The sequence below is a fragment of the Coregonus lavaretus genome (genome assembly GCF_964263955.1).
Source record: "Coregonus lavaretus genome assembly, chromosome: 36".
NCBI lineage: Eukaryota > Metazoa > Chordata > Actinopteri > Salmoniformes > Salmonidae > Coregonus > Coregonus lavaretus.
In genome coordinates this window covers 9,793,338-9,813,395 of record NC_140023.1, presented here as the reverse complement: position 1 = coordinate 9,813,395, position 20,058 = coordinate 9,793,338, and the positions used below count along the sequence as shown (strand labels likewise).

The following is a 20,058-nucleotide window of genomic DNA, read 5'->3' as shown; positions in this document are numbered from 1 at the left end:
AGTCGTCAAGCCACGGAGCAGGAGGGGAGGACAGAGCCGGTCGGGATGCAGAAAGGGAGGAGAGGAGGGTTGAGGATGCAGAATCAGGAGATCGGAGGGAGAAGGATTTAGCAGAGGGAAGAGATGATATGATGGAAGAGGAGAGAGTAGCGGGAGAGAGAGAGAGCGAAGGTTGCGACGGCACATTACCATCTGAGTAGGGGCAGAGTGAGTAGTGTTGGAGGAGAGCGAGAGAGAAAAGGATACAAAGTAGTGGTCGGAGACTTGGAGGGGAGTTGCAGTGAGATTAGTAGAAGAACAGCATCTAGTAAAGATGAGGTCAAGCGTATTGCCTGCCTTGTGAGTAGGGGGGGACGGTGAGAGGGTGAGGTCAAAAGAGGAAAGGAGTGGAAAGAAGGAGGCAGAGAGAAATGAGTCAAAGGCAGACGTAGGGAGGTTAAAGTCACCCAGAACTGTGAGGGGTGAGCCATCCTCAGGAAAGGAACTTATCAAGGCGTCCTCATTGATGTACTCTCCAAGGGAACCTGGAGGGCAATAAATGACAAGGATGTTAAGCTTGAATGGGCTACTGAAAGTAACAGCATGGAATTCAAATGAGGAGATAGACAGATGGGTCAGGGGAAAAAGAGAGAATGTCCACTTGGGAGAGATGAGGATTCCTGTGCCACCGCCGCACTGACCAGAAGCTCTCGGGGTATGCGAGAACACATGGTCAGACGAGGAAAGAGCAGTAGGAGTAGCAGTGTTTTCTGTGGTAAACCATGTTTCCGTCAGCGCCAAGAAGTCGAGGGACTGGAGGGTAGCATAGGCTAAGATAAACTCTGCCTTGTTGGCCGCAGAACGGCAGTTCCAGAGGCTGCCAGAGACCTGGAACTCCACGTGGGTCGTGCGAGCAGGGACCACCAGATTAGAGTGGCAGCAGCCACGCGGTGTGAAGCGTTTGTATGGCCTGTGCAGAGAGGAGAGAACAGGGATAGACAGACACATAGTTGACAGGCTACAGAAAAAGGCTACAATAATGCAAAGGAGATCGGAATGAAATGAACTAAACATCTGGGAAAGCGAGAGAGGGGCCTCCCTCATGTTTTACTGAAACACTCAAATATAACTCTCCCAACTTCCACTTTAGAAATTATAATTGTTGTAAACTACAGCGGTTCAATGTTTTCTAGGAATAGACTCTAACTTAGTTTATTCAGCTAGCTAACTTGGTACAGTATTCTTCCGTGAAAACCGTCCAGGACACCGAATCCTATGACGCCATAGCCAACTAGCATGCCAGCCTCCAATAACACGGTTTAGCACCAATACTCGGTTACAACAAACCACCAGTGTGTTAACACGCCAAACAGATCATTCTTGTCCGTGTCTAACGTTGTGTAAAGGTTTGGGTTAGTTTTGACAGTTTGAGTGAGTACGTCGTCAACTTATTCAGCCAGTTAGTTAGCTAGAATAGTTAGCATACTAGCTAGCCATTGCTCTCTGCCAACGAACTAACCCCTCCTCCCACGGCAGGGAACACACAGAGAGCCAAGCTAACATTAAATAGTCACCCATGTCCCGAATTCCCTTGAACGACTCTGGTTACCAGTATGTAAAAACAAAACAAAAATAAATGTATGTTATAACTTACCCTTAGTAGCTACTGTTAGCCAGTTAAGTGCAAAGCTAGCCACTGAATCGATTCAGCCAGTTCGCGTCTGTCCCAACGGAGAGAAAGCGTCTCCAAATATTACAGCTAGGTCGTTCCAGCTATTGTTTAGTTAGCTATCCAGGTAGCAACAAGCTAGTTACATTTCGAGTACAGTAGCTACTAACTACCTAACGTTAACGCTTCAGATAATGAGGTTAGAAAAACAGCTGAATGCTAGGTACCTAGCTGGCATAATTACAGGTACTCTTAAGCGTGAAATAACATTGGAAACAACTATCCACAGTTGCTAATAGTTACCAGTAGCTACCCGCTAGCTAGCTAGCTTTATTGGTCCAGGTAGTGGGTTAGCTAGCCTCGTGCTTCACCGGGCTCAGCCGAATACAATACTTACCTACAATAATTACCTACAATAACCTACAATAACTACCTAGATAAACTACCTACAATACCTAACTACAATACCTACCTACAATCTAAATACATGGTTTAAGCTTTACTCGACACCATATAAGAAGCTTACCTCCTGCTAGAGAAACACAACCTCACCCGACCAGTATCCCCAGGGATAACGTCAATTATCTAAAAACGTGTAAACTCGGATTTAGCTTAGACCCTATTTTACATCATCTGAGGTTTTTGTGTTGTGCCTGCATCGTTTGAGACACAACATGCTCTTGAATATAGGGTGGGTGTCATTTCAATCATAGAAATATAATTCATAGAATGGACCTATCCCTTCAGACCACTGCAATTTAGCTGGTACACCATTGACATTTAAATTGAATAGACATTTTAACTTCTAATTACTACCACAATGATGGCCACCAGTTCACACACCGTTGAATGTCAACTTCAATGGTCTTGTCTATTCTATTATCTATATTTCTATGATTTCAATACAGATGTAGGATCTTTATTTGAGCCCGATTGCTACAGCAAGAAAATAATCCTGTAGCAACAGGAAATGTGAATTATTATGTGGATTATAATAAACTGACATTTTCGTTAGGGCAAATCAAGTCAAATTTAAAAGTGGAAATGACCAACTTTAGAAGCCTGCTGCTATGCAGGAAAATTCTCAGCAACAAAAGAGTGATCAAATTAAGATTCCATTCAAGTAAACATTCTCTGATGTGTGGACCTCCAACCATGTGTGGTACCTTTTGAAAGTAGAAATGTCAATTGTATTCCCATTTTAATACATTTATCAGCCAAAACATGACAACCACACTGTATTCATGAGCATGTTGTGTCTCAACCGATGATGTAAAATAGGGTCTTAGCTACAACATATGTGAATATGAAGAGAAGAAAAAAGAAAGGTGTTTTTAAATCATTGACATTTACTTTATTTTACTTTACTGACTTTATTGTTCCCGTATTTAAATTTTGTTGCAGTATCATGTACACGTATAAAGTGGTGTTTAAATACAGTAGACAACAAATTGGCAATACAAAATTCATAAGGTTACATACAGTATATACCGATGAAAGAAGACCAGCCTACTGACCTTACAGGGTGGATAGGAACATTAACCCCAGCTGTTTAGGAGGGATATCACACCTGGCACAAATTATTATCTAGTTCTGTTTAAGTTTTAAAAATTACATATGTTTTATTCAAAATAAAAAAAGTTTTATTTAAAAAGGTTTGACAACCCTGTTTGTAAACTTTTCAAATATATAAATCTCCACCGTTGATCTTTGCCAGTGATGAACACATGGATGTCTCTAGCCCAAGATGTACTCTTAAGGAGGCTACCATTACTCCTTAAGGTCCAAGGACCTTATATGATATCTTCATAGGTAGAAATATACATTTACATAAGTATTCAGACCCTTTACTCAGTACTTTGTTGAAGTCTGGCCACAAGGACATTCAGAGACTGGAGCAGGTTTTCATCAAGGATCTCTGTACTTTGCTCTGTTCATCTATGCCTCGATACTGACTAGTTTCCCAGTCCCTGCCGCTGAAAAACATCCCCACAGCATGATGCTGCCACCAGCATTCTTCACCGTAGGGATGGTGCCAGGTTTCATCCAGACGTGATGCTTGGCATTCAGGCCAAAGAGTTCAATCTTGGTTTCATCAGACCAGAGAATCTTGTTTCTCATGGTCTGAGAGTCTTTTGGTACCTTTTGGCAAACTCCAAGCGGGCTGTCATGCCTTTTACTGAGGAGGAGTGCTGCAGAGATGGTTGTCCTTCTGGAAGGTTCTCCCATCTCCACAGAGGAACTCTAGAGCTCTGTCAGAGTGACAATTTTTTGGTACCCTTCCCCAGATCTGTGCCTCGACACAATCCTGTCTCGGAGCTCTACGACCTCATGGCTTGGTTTTTGCTCTGACATGCACCGTCAACTGTGGGACCTGATATAGATAGGTGTGTGCCTTTCCAAATCATGTCCAATCAATTGAATTTACCACAGGTGGACTCCAATCAAGTTGTAGAAACATCTCAAGGATGATCAATGGAAACAGGATGCACCTGAGCTCAATTTCGAGTCTCATAGCCAAGGGTCTGAATACTTATGTAAATAAGGTATTTCTGTTTTTCTAATTTCTAAAAACATGTTTTCATTTTGTCATTATGGGGTATTGTGTGTAGATTGCTGAGGAACATGTTTTATTTAATCAATTTTAGAATAAGGCTGTAACGTAACAAAATGTGGAAAAGGTCAAGGGGTCTGAATAGTTTCCGTAAGCCATTGTATGTAGTTCTGTCCTTGAGCTGTTCTTGTCTATTAATGTTCTGTATTATGTCATGTTTCATGTTTTGTGTGGACCCCAGGAAGAGTAGCTGCTGCTTTCACAACAGCTAATGGGGATCCTAATAAAATACCAAATACCACACAGGTGTTCGGAGCATGCTAGACAGCTAATTAGCACAGGTGGTCCCTCTGTCATCCGTCTGTCTTCTGTAAACACTCACTGTAACATGGGAACACTAACCCTAACCCTATAAAAGTATGTATCAATGTAACCTTTTGTTTCTTGAAAGTAATTTCTCGGCGATATGAAAAATAAGGTCCTTATGCTTCCAGAACCGTATCGCAAGCAATGCGTGTTAATGTTCAGACTGAGCGTGGGGGCTCTTAACAAAACTCCCCCATACATAAGACGCCTTCGTCCAATTACTCTTATGTGTAATGTAATGGAACTAAGAGTCTTGATCAAGAGCCAGGATGTCTCATGGTATGGTGGGGTATACAAAATAGGTCAACTTTGAGTACCTTTATCTCTTGAATGTTTTAGCATTCTGGTCCAAAAAGTCACTTTCTGAGCACCAAAAATATGGGCAAAAAATATTTATGGAACGTTTCATTCAAATAAGAATCGTGCTGTCAAAAAGTGATTGAATTCAAATGGATTTACCCTATACTATAGTATATTGAAGAACGTCCTGACACGGTTCAAATCTGATTTGAGTGTCATGGTGTTTTTCAGAAGAACTGCTACTACCATGGAGAAGTGGAGGGCCACGCTAATTCTGACGTCACTCTCAGTACCTGCTCTGGCCTCCGGTAAGTAACACTTCACTCTATAAGATCCCAGCACCCTCAGTCAGACATGCTGCGTAACTGGCCCTCAAAGCTCTGTCAACAAGCAGGTATGAGTGTCCACTTACCCAAGAGTATAGAATAATCCACCAGAGCCTATAAGAGATCCCTAGACAGAGAACATGGTCTTGGTCTGGGCCACCCAGTGATTATCTGTACTCTCCTCCACTCTCCTCTGGGCATGTGTCTGTGCCTAATGGCCACCTGGAAGTAATAAAGCTGCCTGACTGAGTGTAAACAGCAACAGAAAGCCTGCTGATGTACGCTCATCTCCTGTTTAATTACCCCAAAACTACAGATGCATTATGTGACGAGAAAACGTTTAATATGCCATTATCCTTTTAACAACGCAATACAAGCTAATGACAAGGAACATTTAGCGGTAATACATTGTGATAAAATGTTGACCTGAACTAGAAGTAATGCTGTAGCTGAAGAGTCCACCCCAATGGAGTTTTACTGGTAATGCTTTTTTTTGTTTTTTCTTGTACCTCGTGACAAAATCCTTGAGGCAGACAGATGTTTGACGAGCAATATGTGGCTTGGCTTCGATGGCAAAACAAATTGTTTCCGAGTTTTGGTTGGCCTAAGAGCCTTTTCGGGGAGTTGAATCTACTGTAAATCAGTGGGTCCATTTACATTGACTGAGTTATTGCACTAAGAGCCATTAGTTCAGTCCCAAAATCCAGCGAGAAATACAAAAATAAGCAAAAATCTAAATAATCCAGCCGCAAGAAAGGAAATAAAGATTGATTTGACCAGTTCAGTTGTTAGGCTGTGTATTAATCCAAATGAAAGGTAGTACAGAGAGAAGAAACCCAAATATATCAGTAGGCCTTAGAAATAGCCTTCCACACTTTGGTCCTTGAATGTCAATAGTCCACAAAAAGGAAACTTCTCTTGATGATCAATACACTATCCCTTACAAGACTTTGAGAAAGGCCTTTCAACTATAAACAGTTTCCTAGTTACAAACATTTCTGACCACAAATGCAGTCAATAATCAAGATGGCTTCCCCCTTCCAGACACACTCAAACCAGGGTTGCGTTCAGTACGACAGAATGGTGTGCAACATTAAACTCAATGGAAACTGTACTGTACTGAACGACCAGTTGAAAAAGTTGTGATTATTGCGGCCCAGATGACAGTTACCACATAGTGTGCTGCATGAGTTTTGCGATTTCAGATGGTCACACCCATATTGATCAGTCCACAACTCGCCACACCCACCAAACAGGAGCAAACCTACCTCAAAGGCTGTTGAAGAACGGTGCACACTGTGTTGGGGAAATGTGTCATTCAGTACAAACTGTCACGTAACGTAGCAAATTTTGGAGCGAACTGAACACACCCTAGAAAGTGACTATGGTTGTGGCTAGGGTGTGACTGGGGCAGAGCCCACAGCCTATACATATCTCAAGAAACCATGGAACATTGTGGGTTACACCATATTCAATCAAAACTGGTAAGATGTGTTTTATGTCTAAAACAATATTAATGAAGTCGTTGTGTAAAAGGTCCAGTAAATCGACCCACCCGCACTGCTCACAGCCAGGAAAGTAAACATGTGGAATTGAGAAATTACTTGGGTTTTAAAACACACCATCTGCAATGGATTTGTCCTCTTGAAACTAGCCCTGATATGTGATTCATGCCAGACTTTTTATTTGTATTTGCTAACACCAGATTGAAGAACCAGATCCTTATCATAGAGAAATACCTTAATCATTGACTTGTTTTCCATATAGCTTTTGTATTATGGAATCAGATCACATACTGCCCTGTCCACACAGTCAATGCCTTATGCCAGATCTGTTGAACAGCATTACCTTGTCTTCCCTTCTCTTCCAGGGGTTTCATCTCTCTTGAAAATAAGACCTTCATCCTTGAGCCGTCGTTGTACCAGGACAATAATAAACACATAATCTACCGAGGGGAAAACCTCAACCTGTCCCCCGGAACCTGTGGTCATGGCTTCAACATGTCATCTGTTACCCCTAACAACCATCTGAGAAGCCCTTTCAGAACGTTCAGTACCAGGGTAAGGCTCATCATCAACTACAGCATCATCTGAGTTCTTTATCTGACCATTCAGATAACCTCCATCAAATACCACTTTAGCAATATTGTAGGATTCCATAAACAACACTGTTCATGATAAAGCTCACAGATAGAATCATTAGATATAGAAATATTCAAACGGCAGAGCTTGATAATGGATTCATGTTCTAAATGGTCTGGAGCGTGGGCTCATGGACTTATGACATTGTCGTCCAGATATCTTTGTGATAGCAGCTGCGACACAAGGTTCTGGGTTTGATAACAGAGCGAGGAGGATGCCATCTTTCATGATGGGGGAATCAATTTATCTGCCCACTGACAAGATTAGTAGGAACCACTTCTTCATTTCTCTAATGTAATACATGACACCATTTGAAACAGGCTGATATGATTTTAGTTTTATAATGGGAAGCCCTTAGAGAGATGTTAAATGTTCATTTGTAAAATAATGCATTCCTTTATAGCTATTGCATTAGAGGTATGATCAAACTTATTTTTACCATACTTTTGTTGGTAAAACATAGCTTTTTGTGGCACTAGGATTGATTAAAGACAATAACAGCAATTTGTCGCTGTGACTGGACTATGACCAGGAACCAGGGCTTAAACTGGATTGGTTTTGTACCTGGATTGGAGCTCAGACCAGCACATGAACCATGGTAGAGATCCAACCTTGGCCCTTACTCTCTCCCTGGCTCCAGAATCCTATATCAGGGCCAGGGCAGGAGCGTGTGCCCCACTCCCCACTCCAGTCTCCATGTACCAGGTATACAGCTCCATCTGCCCCTACCACAGTACCTGCATCCATCCTTAATCCTGGTCCTCCCTTTTCCTTCAGAAACAATAACCAAGACACTCACTGACACAGTGAATCAGAAGCTTTCAATGTTAATGCTTTAAAAGCTCTCTATAAAAAGCACAGGAGTACTATAATAGGTGAACAAGATATTTTATAGAAAAGTGTCTGCTGTTAGTGTGTCTCAGCAGATGAATACGTTTTTTTTTGTGAAGCTTTAGCCACTGGTGTGTAGGCGGTTAATGCAAAGTTGGAATCACAGGTGATGCCGTGACAGAAGCCTTTTGAAAGATTAATAAGCGATATTTTTGAAGTAGCTTTAGCATAAAGAACCCAATGTGGACTCACAGGAAGTTGTGCGTAAGTGTGCGTTGTTTACAATGCTCAAAAAAGACCATGCAGGATCTTGAGGAGAAGGGTGGTTAAATTTAGAATCCCATGTCGTCGTCCAAACCCCCCCCCCCCCCCCTGTCTTTCTGCATCACAGCACAAGAGGCACGCTCAGAAGACTACCAAATACGTAGAGCTGATCATCGTTGCAGACAACAGAGAGGTAATGTATCTATAATGTATTTATAATGCATGTATAAAAGTCCTATCATTACCTCATCATTACCATGCCTATGTGGTTTGCTAGAGATGGGCATGATGATGTAAGCCACACAGACTTTTTGGAAGAAAATAGGCGAGACTTTAACAAGGCAAGAACAAATCCCCCTAGGTAACGGCAGAATTAGGTCAGTGTGCGGCTACAACCAGTGTGGTCGTCGGTGGCAGCCGTATTCCACAGGAAGTGCTGAACGATTCCCCAGTGGACTAGACAGGAAACAGGAAACAGGAAACAGTGTGGATACAGAAGAAGGAGAGAAAGTCTCGCACTGGGATTTCCTCTTGGCTGCCCCTAGCTGATGCTGTTGACCTGAACTGGAAGAGAGGAGGAGAGAACCCATTTGCTTGTCCAGCTCTATAAGGGGCAGGTTGGATGGTTCAGCTAAGTAGGCTTACACTTAGGACACTCAAGCAGGTGGATGCACAGTGGGATGAAAAAGAAGAGTCTGTCTCAACATGGACGCATCTTACATGCTATTTCTGCCAATGCACATGCTCGCTGTTGTCTTGCCAATTGTTTCTTTCCCACTGTGAGATCAGCCCAGATCCAGATTGATTGCAGCTTGACAACCTGTCCGACCTGTTATGCCTTCTCTCTCAGACAGGTTGAAGATACAGGGTATCTGTAATTTATGGGCCATTTCTGCATAGAATTACCATTATACTGTAGTAGCTTGTGTAAAGGACTAAAAATATACATGATGAGGAAAACTGAGAACAAATATAATAAAAACAAACTAACTTACTTGGTAAAAAATAGCAAAATAGCCTTGACTTGGGGACTAACGCCGAACACCTCAAACACAGGGCAAAATGCCCATAAACTCACTGAGTTACTCACACATCTGAGTATTTGGCAGAACTTTAGTAACAGCATGTTACCTCGACAAGCAGAAGATCTGCTTGCCGAGGTAACATGGAGGTAACTTCTCAATGAACATTCAGTACATAATAGTACACTTGAATGGCAATACTATTGCACAGTTGACATTACAATGGCTAACACTTAACTCAAAGGTATAATTAGCACACACATTAGCGTTTACGATAAACTTTCAAAACACTCCTTAAATGGGAGATTCCCCTTAAACGTGAGAAACCAAATAAAGCCCTGAACATCACCCGCATGCTGACTTAGGAACCCAGTTCACAAAGAAGGTGGACACAGGTTGGCAGTAAATTATATGATAACCAGACTCTTGCGTTTGTGTTCTTATAAAGCTATCATAAAGAATAATATAATAATTATTATATGATATAATAATAATAATGATCGTAGCGATAGTCATGTTAGAAAAGTTGGTGTACCAAACAATCAGTTTGTATGGGAAGAAATTAAGGTAAATGTCCCGAAGTGGCAATGTCTCACAGCCACACTTGTTGAAATGATATTGAACCCAGTTTTCAGTACTGTATATTATGGGCATTATCTTGTGCTCTCATCCACTATTCATGTCCTTCTTTGCTTCCTAACGTCTAACAATGTTAACCTGGTGGTTGTGTGTTCAGTTTCAGAAACAGGGGAAGGACGTTGACAGGGTGAAGCAGAGACTGGCAGAAATAGCCAATTACGTAGACAAGGTAAAACCTCCACCTCCCAATGCACAGCAGAGATCCATCATATGTTTAAAATAGAAATACCTCTGGCAGTAAAGATTAATGCCACACCAGGCTAATATATTAATGTCAGTCTCTCACAACTGATTTTAGTCCATCTAAAATTATATTTTAGAGCTATCGATAGATCGCTCGTATAAGGGTCCCAAGCAAGTCCCAAGCCATTCATCCATACTACCTTTTTATGTAAATCTGTCCAAAAATACATTGTTGATATGGGCGAGATCTGACGATAGTACTACAACTATGCATCCTTCTACTCACTGCCCCTCCTCCTCCTCCTCCTCCTCAGTTCTATAGGGTCCTGAACATCCGTGTGGCCCTGGTGGGCCTGGAGGTGTGGAGCGACGCTGATAAGTGTCCTGTCACTCAGGACCCCTTCAACACCCTGCATGAGTTCCTAGACTGGAGGAAAGTCAAACTACTGCCTACGAAATCACACGACAATGCTCAGCTCATCAGGTGGAGATCCTACAGTACACATAAACGCATAAACACACACATGAAACACACTCAAACAAAGAGACACACGCAAGTTCTACCGCCCATACAGTTTCTGATTCATACAGAAGCTTCCGTTGTTTGTGATTTGGGATATGAGATTGGCTATGATTGGATTATTCTTATGTATTTAACCCCTGAAGTCACCTTCTGTACCTCTCCTCGATCCCCTTCCCCCCAGTGGGGTGTACTTCCAGGGTACCACCATTGGCATGGCCCCCATCATGAGCATGTGTACAGTGGAGCAGTCTGGAGGCATCGTCATGGTGAGTACAAGCTGAACTTCACTGTTCCTCCTCTATTCAGTCTGATGCTATCAGCAGCATTGATATTGTTCTCAGCTCAGCTTAACACTTTCCAGAGGCACAGTGTAAAGAAAATGTGTTCACCGTTCATTGTTTGGTGAAGGGGTCGGAGGAAATTATGATTGTAAACACCAGGATATTCACACCCACGTACACACAGATGCAATCACGTGTGCGCACACGCACACGCGCATGCACACACACACACACACACACACACACACACACACACACACACACACACACACACACACACACACACACACACACACACACAATCCAAGGTCATTTGAAGTCATTTAACCAACCAGTCCAGTTATAAATGTAGGCCGATGTGGGTTTGAGGTAAATCACTGTATACAGAGCTTAAACAAGACAAATTTACATTTTTATGAGGGGTGATAAATGATTTGTGCCAGGTCATACTATAGGTCACAATAGAATGCCCTTTACTCACTACCATGCACAACCCACACAGTTAAGATTTTTTGAATGAGCAAAGTGAGCTGTGTTTCCGTCCCAACTGTATCACCTGATACCCTTTTCCCCCACTGGGCCAGCCCCCTAGCAATTCGAGTTCTAGCCAATGAGCTTCAGCCCCTCGCCATTTGAGTGACAGCTAGCAAGATGTACACACAGCAGAGCGAGAGAGAGAGAGAGAGCAAGGACGTGGTGCACATATCTGCACATATGTGATGTAGTACGCAATTTTCGGGGGCCACTTTTGGCTTGTGAATGCTACTTTCAGAACTACTGGCTAAAAAGTAGACAAAAGTACCGGAAAATCTCTTTAATAGATATGTTTTTCTTCTGGCCAGGGTTGGCTGGATATTTCCAGATGTTTGTCCTACCCATTACTCACACATGGCAAAGGCTTGGAGCAGGATTACAGAACCATGTATCGAGTTATAGGGCCAAAGGATCAGATGAACCACTTCGTATTCCACCATATGTTATTACTAACTCCAACCTCCTTTATTTGCTCCACATGTAGGTTGAATTTCACAGTTTGTACTTCGCTTGGTTTTTAAAACAAATGTTTAGTCATTAAATGTAAACAAAATACAGTAATCTTGTTTTGGGAGATAAAATATCCCCCTGCATGTCTGGAAACGATATCAGAAAGACCGTAAAACCCTTTCATGACCAAACTAACCCTATCGTGTTGTCACCATCGCAGCTAGCTTAGAAGGGCTGACTGACTTCAACTACGTCAATTCACTCTCTCTGATTCTACAATTACAGTGCTTGTGAAGGGGCACTCAACCATAATGCGTGCGGTATGATCCGCACCACTCAGTGACATCCATGAGACCTCTCATAAACATGACAGAGCTGGGAGAGACGTAGTATCCTTTCTCTAAAACCCCAGCTGCCATGCGGCTCTGTAATCAGGGCCCTCCTCTTTAATGGGAAAAAGCATGCGTTTCTCATGGACATTAAACAAGGCCTCTGTACACAACAGCTGAGATCAGACTAGTTGTGGGGCCTATGGATTGAGAAAATGGCTGATTCATATGCCTACTTTTTGTGCCTTGTTGTGTCGCGTTGGATGACAGCATCCACATAGGGGAAACATTATATGACTGAGATGAGTCTTTCTGTCTCCAGTATCCCCTAGTAAATTAAGAGCTTGGTGTGTGTGTGTGTGTATATGTATGTTTCAGTGTGTCTATACATAATTCATGGCTTAGTGGTGTGGTTTACCTGGTGTGATTTAATAAAGGCACACACGCACATAGTGTGTAAAGCTCCATGGGGAGGGACCTTCATAATTTAAACTGCCGTTGTGTGTGCTCCTGTACACTCTCAGCTCTCAGCACTTAACTGTGCAGCAAGCTTCAGCAGCCTGTCTTACCTTCACTTCTACTGTTCCCTCACTTTCTTCTCTTTGTCTCTCAGTGTCTTTGCCGCTCTTTTTTTCTGTCTCATTCCGTTCTCTCTCTGCACTCATCTCTGCCTTTCTCTGTCTGGTACTTTTCAGTTGTCAAATTTTCCTCGGTTTTTCTCCATCACTCTTCCCTTCTCCCTATCTCTCTACAGCCCCTCCCCTCCCTCTACCCTGTCTCCTTCTGAAGGACAGTGGTCTAGCTTATCGGTGCACTAAAATGTCATAATGCACCAAGTTTATATTGCTCCCCAGCATCTGTCCCCACCGGCAGTAGTGTGTGATTGGGGCTGGTGAGGGAACAGCAGACAGCCTCCGATGAGCTCCCATCCTCCATGAGCAGAATGTCTAATGACATGTGGATCAGTGGCACCTAATGGATCCACTGTGGGCCTGTAGAGTCAACCGAACTAAGATAGATATGTAGTGAACTAGATGTGTAGTGAACTAATGAGGGAAAAAAGTATTTGATCCCCTGCTGATTTTGTACATTTGCCCACTGACAAAGAAATGATCAGCCTATAATTTTAATGGTAGGTTTATTTGAACAGTGAGAGACAGAATAACAAAAGAAAAATCCAGAAAAACACATGTCAAAAATGTTATAAATTGATTTGCATTTTAATGAGGGAAATAAGTATTTGACCCCCTCTCAATCAGAAAGATTTCTGGCTCCCAGGTGTCTTTTATACAGGTAACGAGCTGAGATTAGGAGCACACTCTTAAAGGGAGTGCTCCTAATCTCAGTTTGTTACCTGTATAAAAGACACCTGTCCACAGAAGCAATCAATCAATCAGATTCCAAACTCTCCACCATGGCCAAAACCAAAGAGCTCTCCAAGGATGTCAAGGACAAGATTGTAGACCTACACAAGGCTGGAATGGGCTACAAGACCATCGCCAAGCAGCTTGGTGAGAAGGTGACAACAGTTGATGCGATTATTCGCAAATGGAAGAAACACAAAATAACTGTCAATCTTCCTCGGCCTGGGGCTCCATGCAAGATCTCACATCGTGGAGTTGCAATGATCATGAGAACGGTGAGGAATCAGGCCAGAACTACACGGGAGGATCTTGTCAATGATCTCAAGGCAGCTGGGACCATAGTCACCAAGAAAACAATTGGTAACACACTACGCCGTGAAGGACTGAAATCCTGCAGCGCCCGCAAGGTCCCCCTGCTCAAGAAAGCACATATACAGGCCCGTCTGAAGTTTGCCAATGAACATCTGAATGATTCAGAGGAGAACTGGGTGAAAGTGTTGTGGTCAGATGAGACCAAAATGGAGCTCTTTGGCATCAACTCAACTCGCCGTGTTTGGAGGAGGAGAAATGCTGCCTATGACCCCAAAACACCATCCCCATCGTCAAACATGGAGGTGGAAACATTATGCTTTGGGGGTGTTTTTCTGCTAAGGGGACAGGACAACTTCACCGCATCAATGGGACGATGGACGGGGCCATGTACCGTCAAATCTTGGGTGAGAACCTCCTTCCCTCAGCCAGGGCATTGAAAATGGGTCGTAGATGGGTATTACAGCATGACAATGACCCAAAACACACGGCCAAGGCAACAAAGGAGTGGCTCAAGAAGAAGCACATTAAGGTCCTGGAGTGGCCTAGCCAGTCTCCAGACCTTAATCCCATAGAAAATCTGTGGAGGGAGCTGAAGGTTCGAGAAGCCAAACGTCAGCCTTGAAACCTTAATGACTTGGAGAAGATCTGGAAAGAGGAGTGGGACAAAATCCCTCCTGAGATGTGTGCAAACCTGGTGGCCAACTACAAGAAACGTCTGACCTCTGTGATTGCCAACAAGGGTTTTGCCACCAAGTACTAAGTCATGTTTTGCAGAGGGGTCAAATACATATTTCCTTATACTTAGCTATCCATGCTAGACATTACACAAAGCAGTCATTATACAATAGCTACTAATGGTGTGGTTTTCAGAAAGATTCACAGAACAAAGTACAGAAATGTGTTCTCAGTTGTCAGTTTTTTCTCAATTTCCTTTTTCGACAGAATATGAATGTGTTTTTTTTTTCTGTAGGATCATTCGGATAATCCCCTGGGTGCGGCTGTGACTTTAGCACATGAGCTGGGGCACAACTTTGGCATGAACCACGACACTCCAGAGCGGGGGTGTGGCTGCAGGATGACAGTGGACCGCGGGGGCTGTATCATGACCCCCTCCACTGGGTAAGTGATGCCAATGGTCCAGTCCATTCATATTAATGGATTATAAAAACTGTGTATAAAAATATGTTATAAAAACTGGATGGTAGGCCAGCTATATAAATTCCAGTCAATTTCGGGAAAATTGAGGTTTCAGTTTATCTGTACTGGCTCGAATTGAAATGGAGGTTACATCAACCTTTTTTCCCCCCTCGAAACTCTGATAGTCCCTTTTCTCTCATCAATGTGTAACAGTTTAACTTTAACTCCCAAATCAGCCGTACACTTTACCAGCATGCAAATGAAGACCCATTCATTCCCCAACTTTTCAGAATAAATTAGCAACTTCTTTTAACCTTGTGTTAACAGACCATACAGACAAGATTAATCACCTCACAGCTTATACAGGGTCAATCGTTATCTCATGTAAACACTAGTTCCCTGTGTGTGTCATTGTTAATGTGTGGATGGTTATGCATCTTGCTGAGGGCTGTGACCAACTTCCCAACCTGAAGACAGAGCGACTGCTCACAGATTCTCTCTCCGTTCCCAGCCTGGGATCTCGTGATAACGCAGCTGCCGCGAGCGATGGACCATGTGACTGTTCCTTAGTAAACAGTAGTCAGATAAGGTGTACCCTGCGCATATTATGAGATTTCACCCTTGGTCTGATAGCAATTTGTTTTATCTGATGATGAGTGGACTTGCAGACGGATGGATGTGTTTGGGATGTATTTTACAGCCTTGTGAGAGAGGGGAAGAGGAGGGAAAAGGGGAAACTATATGTCAGGTAGATAGACAGACGGGTGCACAAGCAGTGGAGTCTGTTATTGCCATCGGAATTGGAAATGTAGAAATTCAGCTGCTTCCTGAGCAGTACATCCAAGGGGGCTTAGTTAAAGGATGCGTCGCTGCCTCCTGTTCGGAACTGTGCCGCTGAGGATCATGGGTAGGATCTGAGGGGTGTGGGCCGCAATCGGATGCAGCTGATTCACAGCCTGTCGACGACGGTCCCTCTTGTCTCTGGGCTTGCTGTGTTTTCACTAGACCAGGCTCTCACCGTTGTCATTGGAGCCAGGCCATGAAAAACACAGTGACACAATTCTCAATGATGTGCTCATAAAACAACATAGCGACCCACTGGGAGGAAACCGCACAGAGCTTGCGAGGGCATCCTTCGAAAATGCCAGCAGGTCTTTGAATAAGCGAAAGACGTTATCCGCCCGTCGGAGTTAGCCAGAGAAAATAATATGACCTTTTACCTAAAAAATAGTCCAGCCGAAAACTGCGTGCAACAGAGATGGCAGTGAGCTCATTCTGTTATACTCATGCAATATTAATTGAGAAAAATTGGGTAACACTTTATTTGGATAGTCCATCTGTAGATGCTCTACAGACTATCAGTAACATTTCAACTAACGCTAACCTTAACCCTTATCCTAACCCTAAACTTAACCCTTACCCTAGCCCTAACCCTAATCTTAAACCTTACCCAAACCCTTATTCTAACCCTAATTGTAACCTTAGTAAGCAGTTGCTTATCAACAGATCATTTGTTGATAGTATGACCAGCGTTAGAGCATCTACAGATAGAAAATCTTGACTATCCAAATAAAGTGTGACCAAAAAATTCTCCATTAAGGCATGAAATGAATGCATAAGCATCCTTTACCACCATTAGAGAATGCATGCAAAAATTATATTTTAGTTTCTTTGAAGTGAGTTTTGCGAGATGGCTATTTCATATGTTAACACAATATGTGCTTTGATTTATACACATTGTGGAAGACAGTTCAGATAAGGCAATACTGTACTAACATGTCTGTTTTTCTGAGGAAAGACATTGTTTCTCTCTGTATGTTCGACTCGAACCTCAGGGCTAAACTTCAGTCAGAATAGAACTCAGACAATGCCCAATTTCAACAGTATCAGGACCCAATGGGAACAATCCTACAACGTCCTCAGTTCACTTCAGCTGAAAGGCCACTGAGCACACACAAGACAAGAAATAAGGCATAGCATATCCAACTGACATTCTGTGTGTTTATTAGTGTGTATGCTAAATATGTGGAAACACACACTTGCGCACAAAGGCACACACACACACACACACACACACACACACACACACACACACACACTCTGTCTGTCTGTCTGTCTGTCTGTCTGTCTGTCTGTCTGTCTGTCTGTCTGTCTGTCTGTCTGTCTGATACACCAATAAACACACGCTACATCAGCTGGATATGCAATGCCTTATTTCAGCCAGTCAAACACATCCTCCTCCGAGCTAAATTTTCAGTGGCTTGTTGACAAAACCAGTCATTTCAGCAATCCAATCCGAAACTAATTTCCTCCTCACCGTTTTATGCCTTCTTTACCCACAGTGCACGCTGTCTCGATCTATCCCTCAGTCCTGCTGCATTCTCAGAATGTGAGGAGCAGGCAGGCAGGCAGTGAACCCTGTGTAGCTGCCTGGGTGTTGTGTCAGGGACATTCTTTAGTCAGACATGCTAATGGAGCGGAGCACAGGCTGCATCTAAATGACGTGATTATCACTGACGCTGCCAGCTGAAATCAGGAACAGGGCTCAGAGTGAGATCCACAGAGGAGGTTTTTGCCAGGCTAGACAAACACTGAGGGGACTGTGCTTTTTTTATTTACAGTGTTTTCTTTGTTATAGAAGAACAGTGCGAGAGATAGGAGGGAGAGAGAAAGAGAGAGACAGAGATGTGGTGGGCTTGCTTAGTGGGGATGTAAAGTTAGAGGGTTGTGTTTGAATAGAGCACCTACAGCAGATCCCAAAGAGAGGTGTGTTGGCTCATATCCAGATTTGAAGTACAACATATCTTAGAGTGAGAGAGCTGAGCTGTTTGATGTGGGGACTTAAGAGCGGTTAAGAGCATCGGGCCAGTAACCGAAAGGTCGCTGGTTCAAATCCCTGAGCCGACTAGCTGAAAAATCTGCCGATGTGCCCTTGAGCAAGGCACTTAACCCTAATTGCTCCTGTAAGTCGCTCTGAATAAGACCGTCTGCTAAATGATTAAAATGTCAAATGTAAATGTGGGGACTTGTCATGCTAGTGGATTGTGTCATTTGTGGTAGCTTTGGGTAGTCCCAGTTAGGTGGCTGTATCATGTGTAATTGAGTAGAGCACAGACCTACAGCAGGGTGTATAACTGGGCTGCAAACTCATGGTGAATCTCTGGAGAGGGGGGAAATTATTACCAATGTCAAGGTAGGACGGGAATTGAGGGAACATTGACTAATTATGGGGTTGGTTAACTGAGTTGAGCGCCAGCATGCGTCCGTGCATCTGTGTCTGTGAGTAACATTATACTTTTATGTTGTGGAGAATCTAGAGGTGGTTGGTGGGCAGATGTTTTGGGTAATGCCCCGGGCTGGTATTGAGGGGTACACAATTCCCTTAACTGTCTGAGTAGACCAGTGCCAACACTACAGCATGGTTTCACATCTGCTTAAAGGTCAGACTTGTCTCACCAACATAGTTAGTTTTGGAGCAAAGTTTCGAGGCGCAGATGGCTGTTCTAGTCTCCTGTGGAAAGAGACCCAAAGACAGGCTGGTGTTTCACTCCCACAGATGAAAACATCCTGCTCTAGTCTCCTCACCCACCACTTCCATTGTCAACAGACATCCATGCCAGCCCCCTATCCGCCTTGGCATTTACTCAGCCACTGAACCCAGTGGCTCCTTGTTTGACTTGATCAGACTAACAACAGTCTTCTGGGCCCCCTGATGTAGGCTAGATTCAGAGAAATGCTACTGTTAGTCACCAGCGGTGACAGCCCAAACTCTGCCTCAGTACAATGTTGCCATATCAGTGTGACTGTGATACCTCTGCATTTGTGACACGACCACAGATGCAGATGGTCCCAAATCCTCTATGTCAGAAGTCAACAGAGACTTACTAGGCCTTGTTGTTGTCGCTGCAGAGCAGGAGACATGTTACATTGGCAACCTGAAAATGACTGCAGTGCAGATTGTTGTTCCCCACTTTACTTTCAAAGCGTTCCAAGGAAAAATGCTAATTAATTCTGTGTAATTTCCTATAGATCAGTCCTGCTGACAAAAGAGCACATCAGATCATATCCATTTGCTCTTTCCCTCTGTGTGTCTGCCTGGCATTGAACTCCTGTTAGTAATAACAAAGGCTGTCAGCGTCTGAGCCCCCGGGGAGTACAAAAGATGCTGTCTGTCATCATTGCCACTGCTCTAAGTAAGATATGAACGGCCATTCATCATATGAGCTATCAAGGCTGATCAGAATATGAATTAGCTTCTGTATCAGCTTTTATGAATAACCTTAGCAACTCCTATTGCCTCTCATACTGGCTGTCAATCAGGATGACTAGGTTTGAAATGGATACTCTACGACCATTATGTGGCGTCTGCCCCAACACCCCAACACCTCCTAGTCCTAATTAGATCTACATTGCTTGACTGTTCATGAAGAAAACGTGGGGGTTTTAAGCTAATATTATCCACTGAAACGTATAGTTCCTCGTAATATCATTTCCTGGACGGCGTAGCCGGCACGTGGCATCAGCTGTAACAACAGTCACTGGGGTGTAGGGGGATCCACATTCCATAGCTGTATTAAAGGACTAGAGGGGACTAGCAAGCAGGGCCCACGCCTCTCCCCAGGCCTGGTGGACCTGCTCTGGGTGCTCAGCTTGGGAGGAGATGATGGGCAGTCTCAGGCTGGTCGCAGCAGATTGCTTTGTCTGCTAGTGGAGTTAAGTATTGTGTTTTTCCCCACACAGATCAGGGGTCTCCACCACTCCTTTGTGTTATCAGCACAGCAGGCTGATTTTACGAGGGCCTGTTCAGTGGCTTGGTGTAGCCTTGCTCCCTCTCACTTTGGTTCCCCCCTAAAG

General features: G+C 43.5%; 1 protein-coding gene across 1 annotated transcript in view; it reads left to right on the top strand.

Moving 5' to 3' along the window:
- Window positions 1-20,058, top strand: part of LOC311110941 (disintegrin and metalloproteinase domain-containing protein 12-like) — a gene marked incomplete at both ends in the record, with an annotated part of 138,304 nt that overhangs the window by 80,922 nt on the left and 37,324 nt on the right. The window contains 7 exons of the mRNA XM_084153588.1: window positions 5,100-5,176; window positions 7,065-7,254; window positions 8,558-8,623; window positions 10,189-10,260; window positions 10,589-10,758; window positions 10,979-11,063; window positions 15,038-15,186. Coding sequence (XP_084009714.1) covers window positions 5,100-5,176; window positions 7,065-7,254; window positions 8,558-8,623; window positions 10,189-10,260; window positions 10,589-10,758; window positions 10,979-11,063; window positions 15,038-15,186 — 809 coding nt within the window. The remainder of the gene's footprint in view (window positions 1-5,099; window positions 5,177-7,064; window positions 7,255-8,557; window positions 8,624-10,188; window positions 10,261-10,588; window positions 10,759-10,978; window positions 11,064-15,037; window positions 15,187-20,058) is intronic.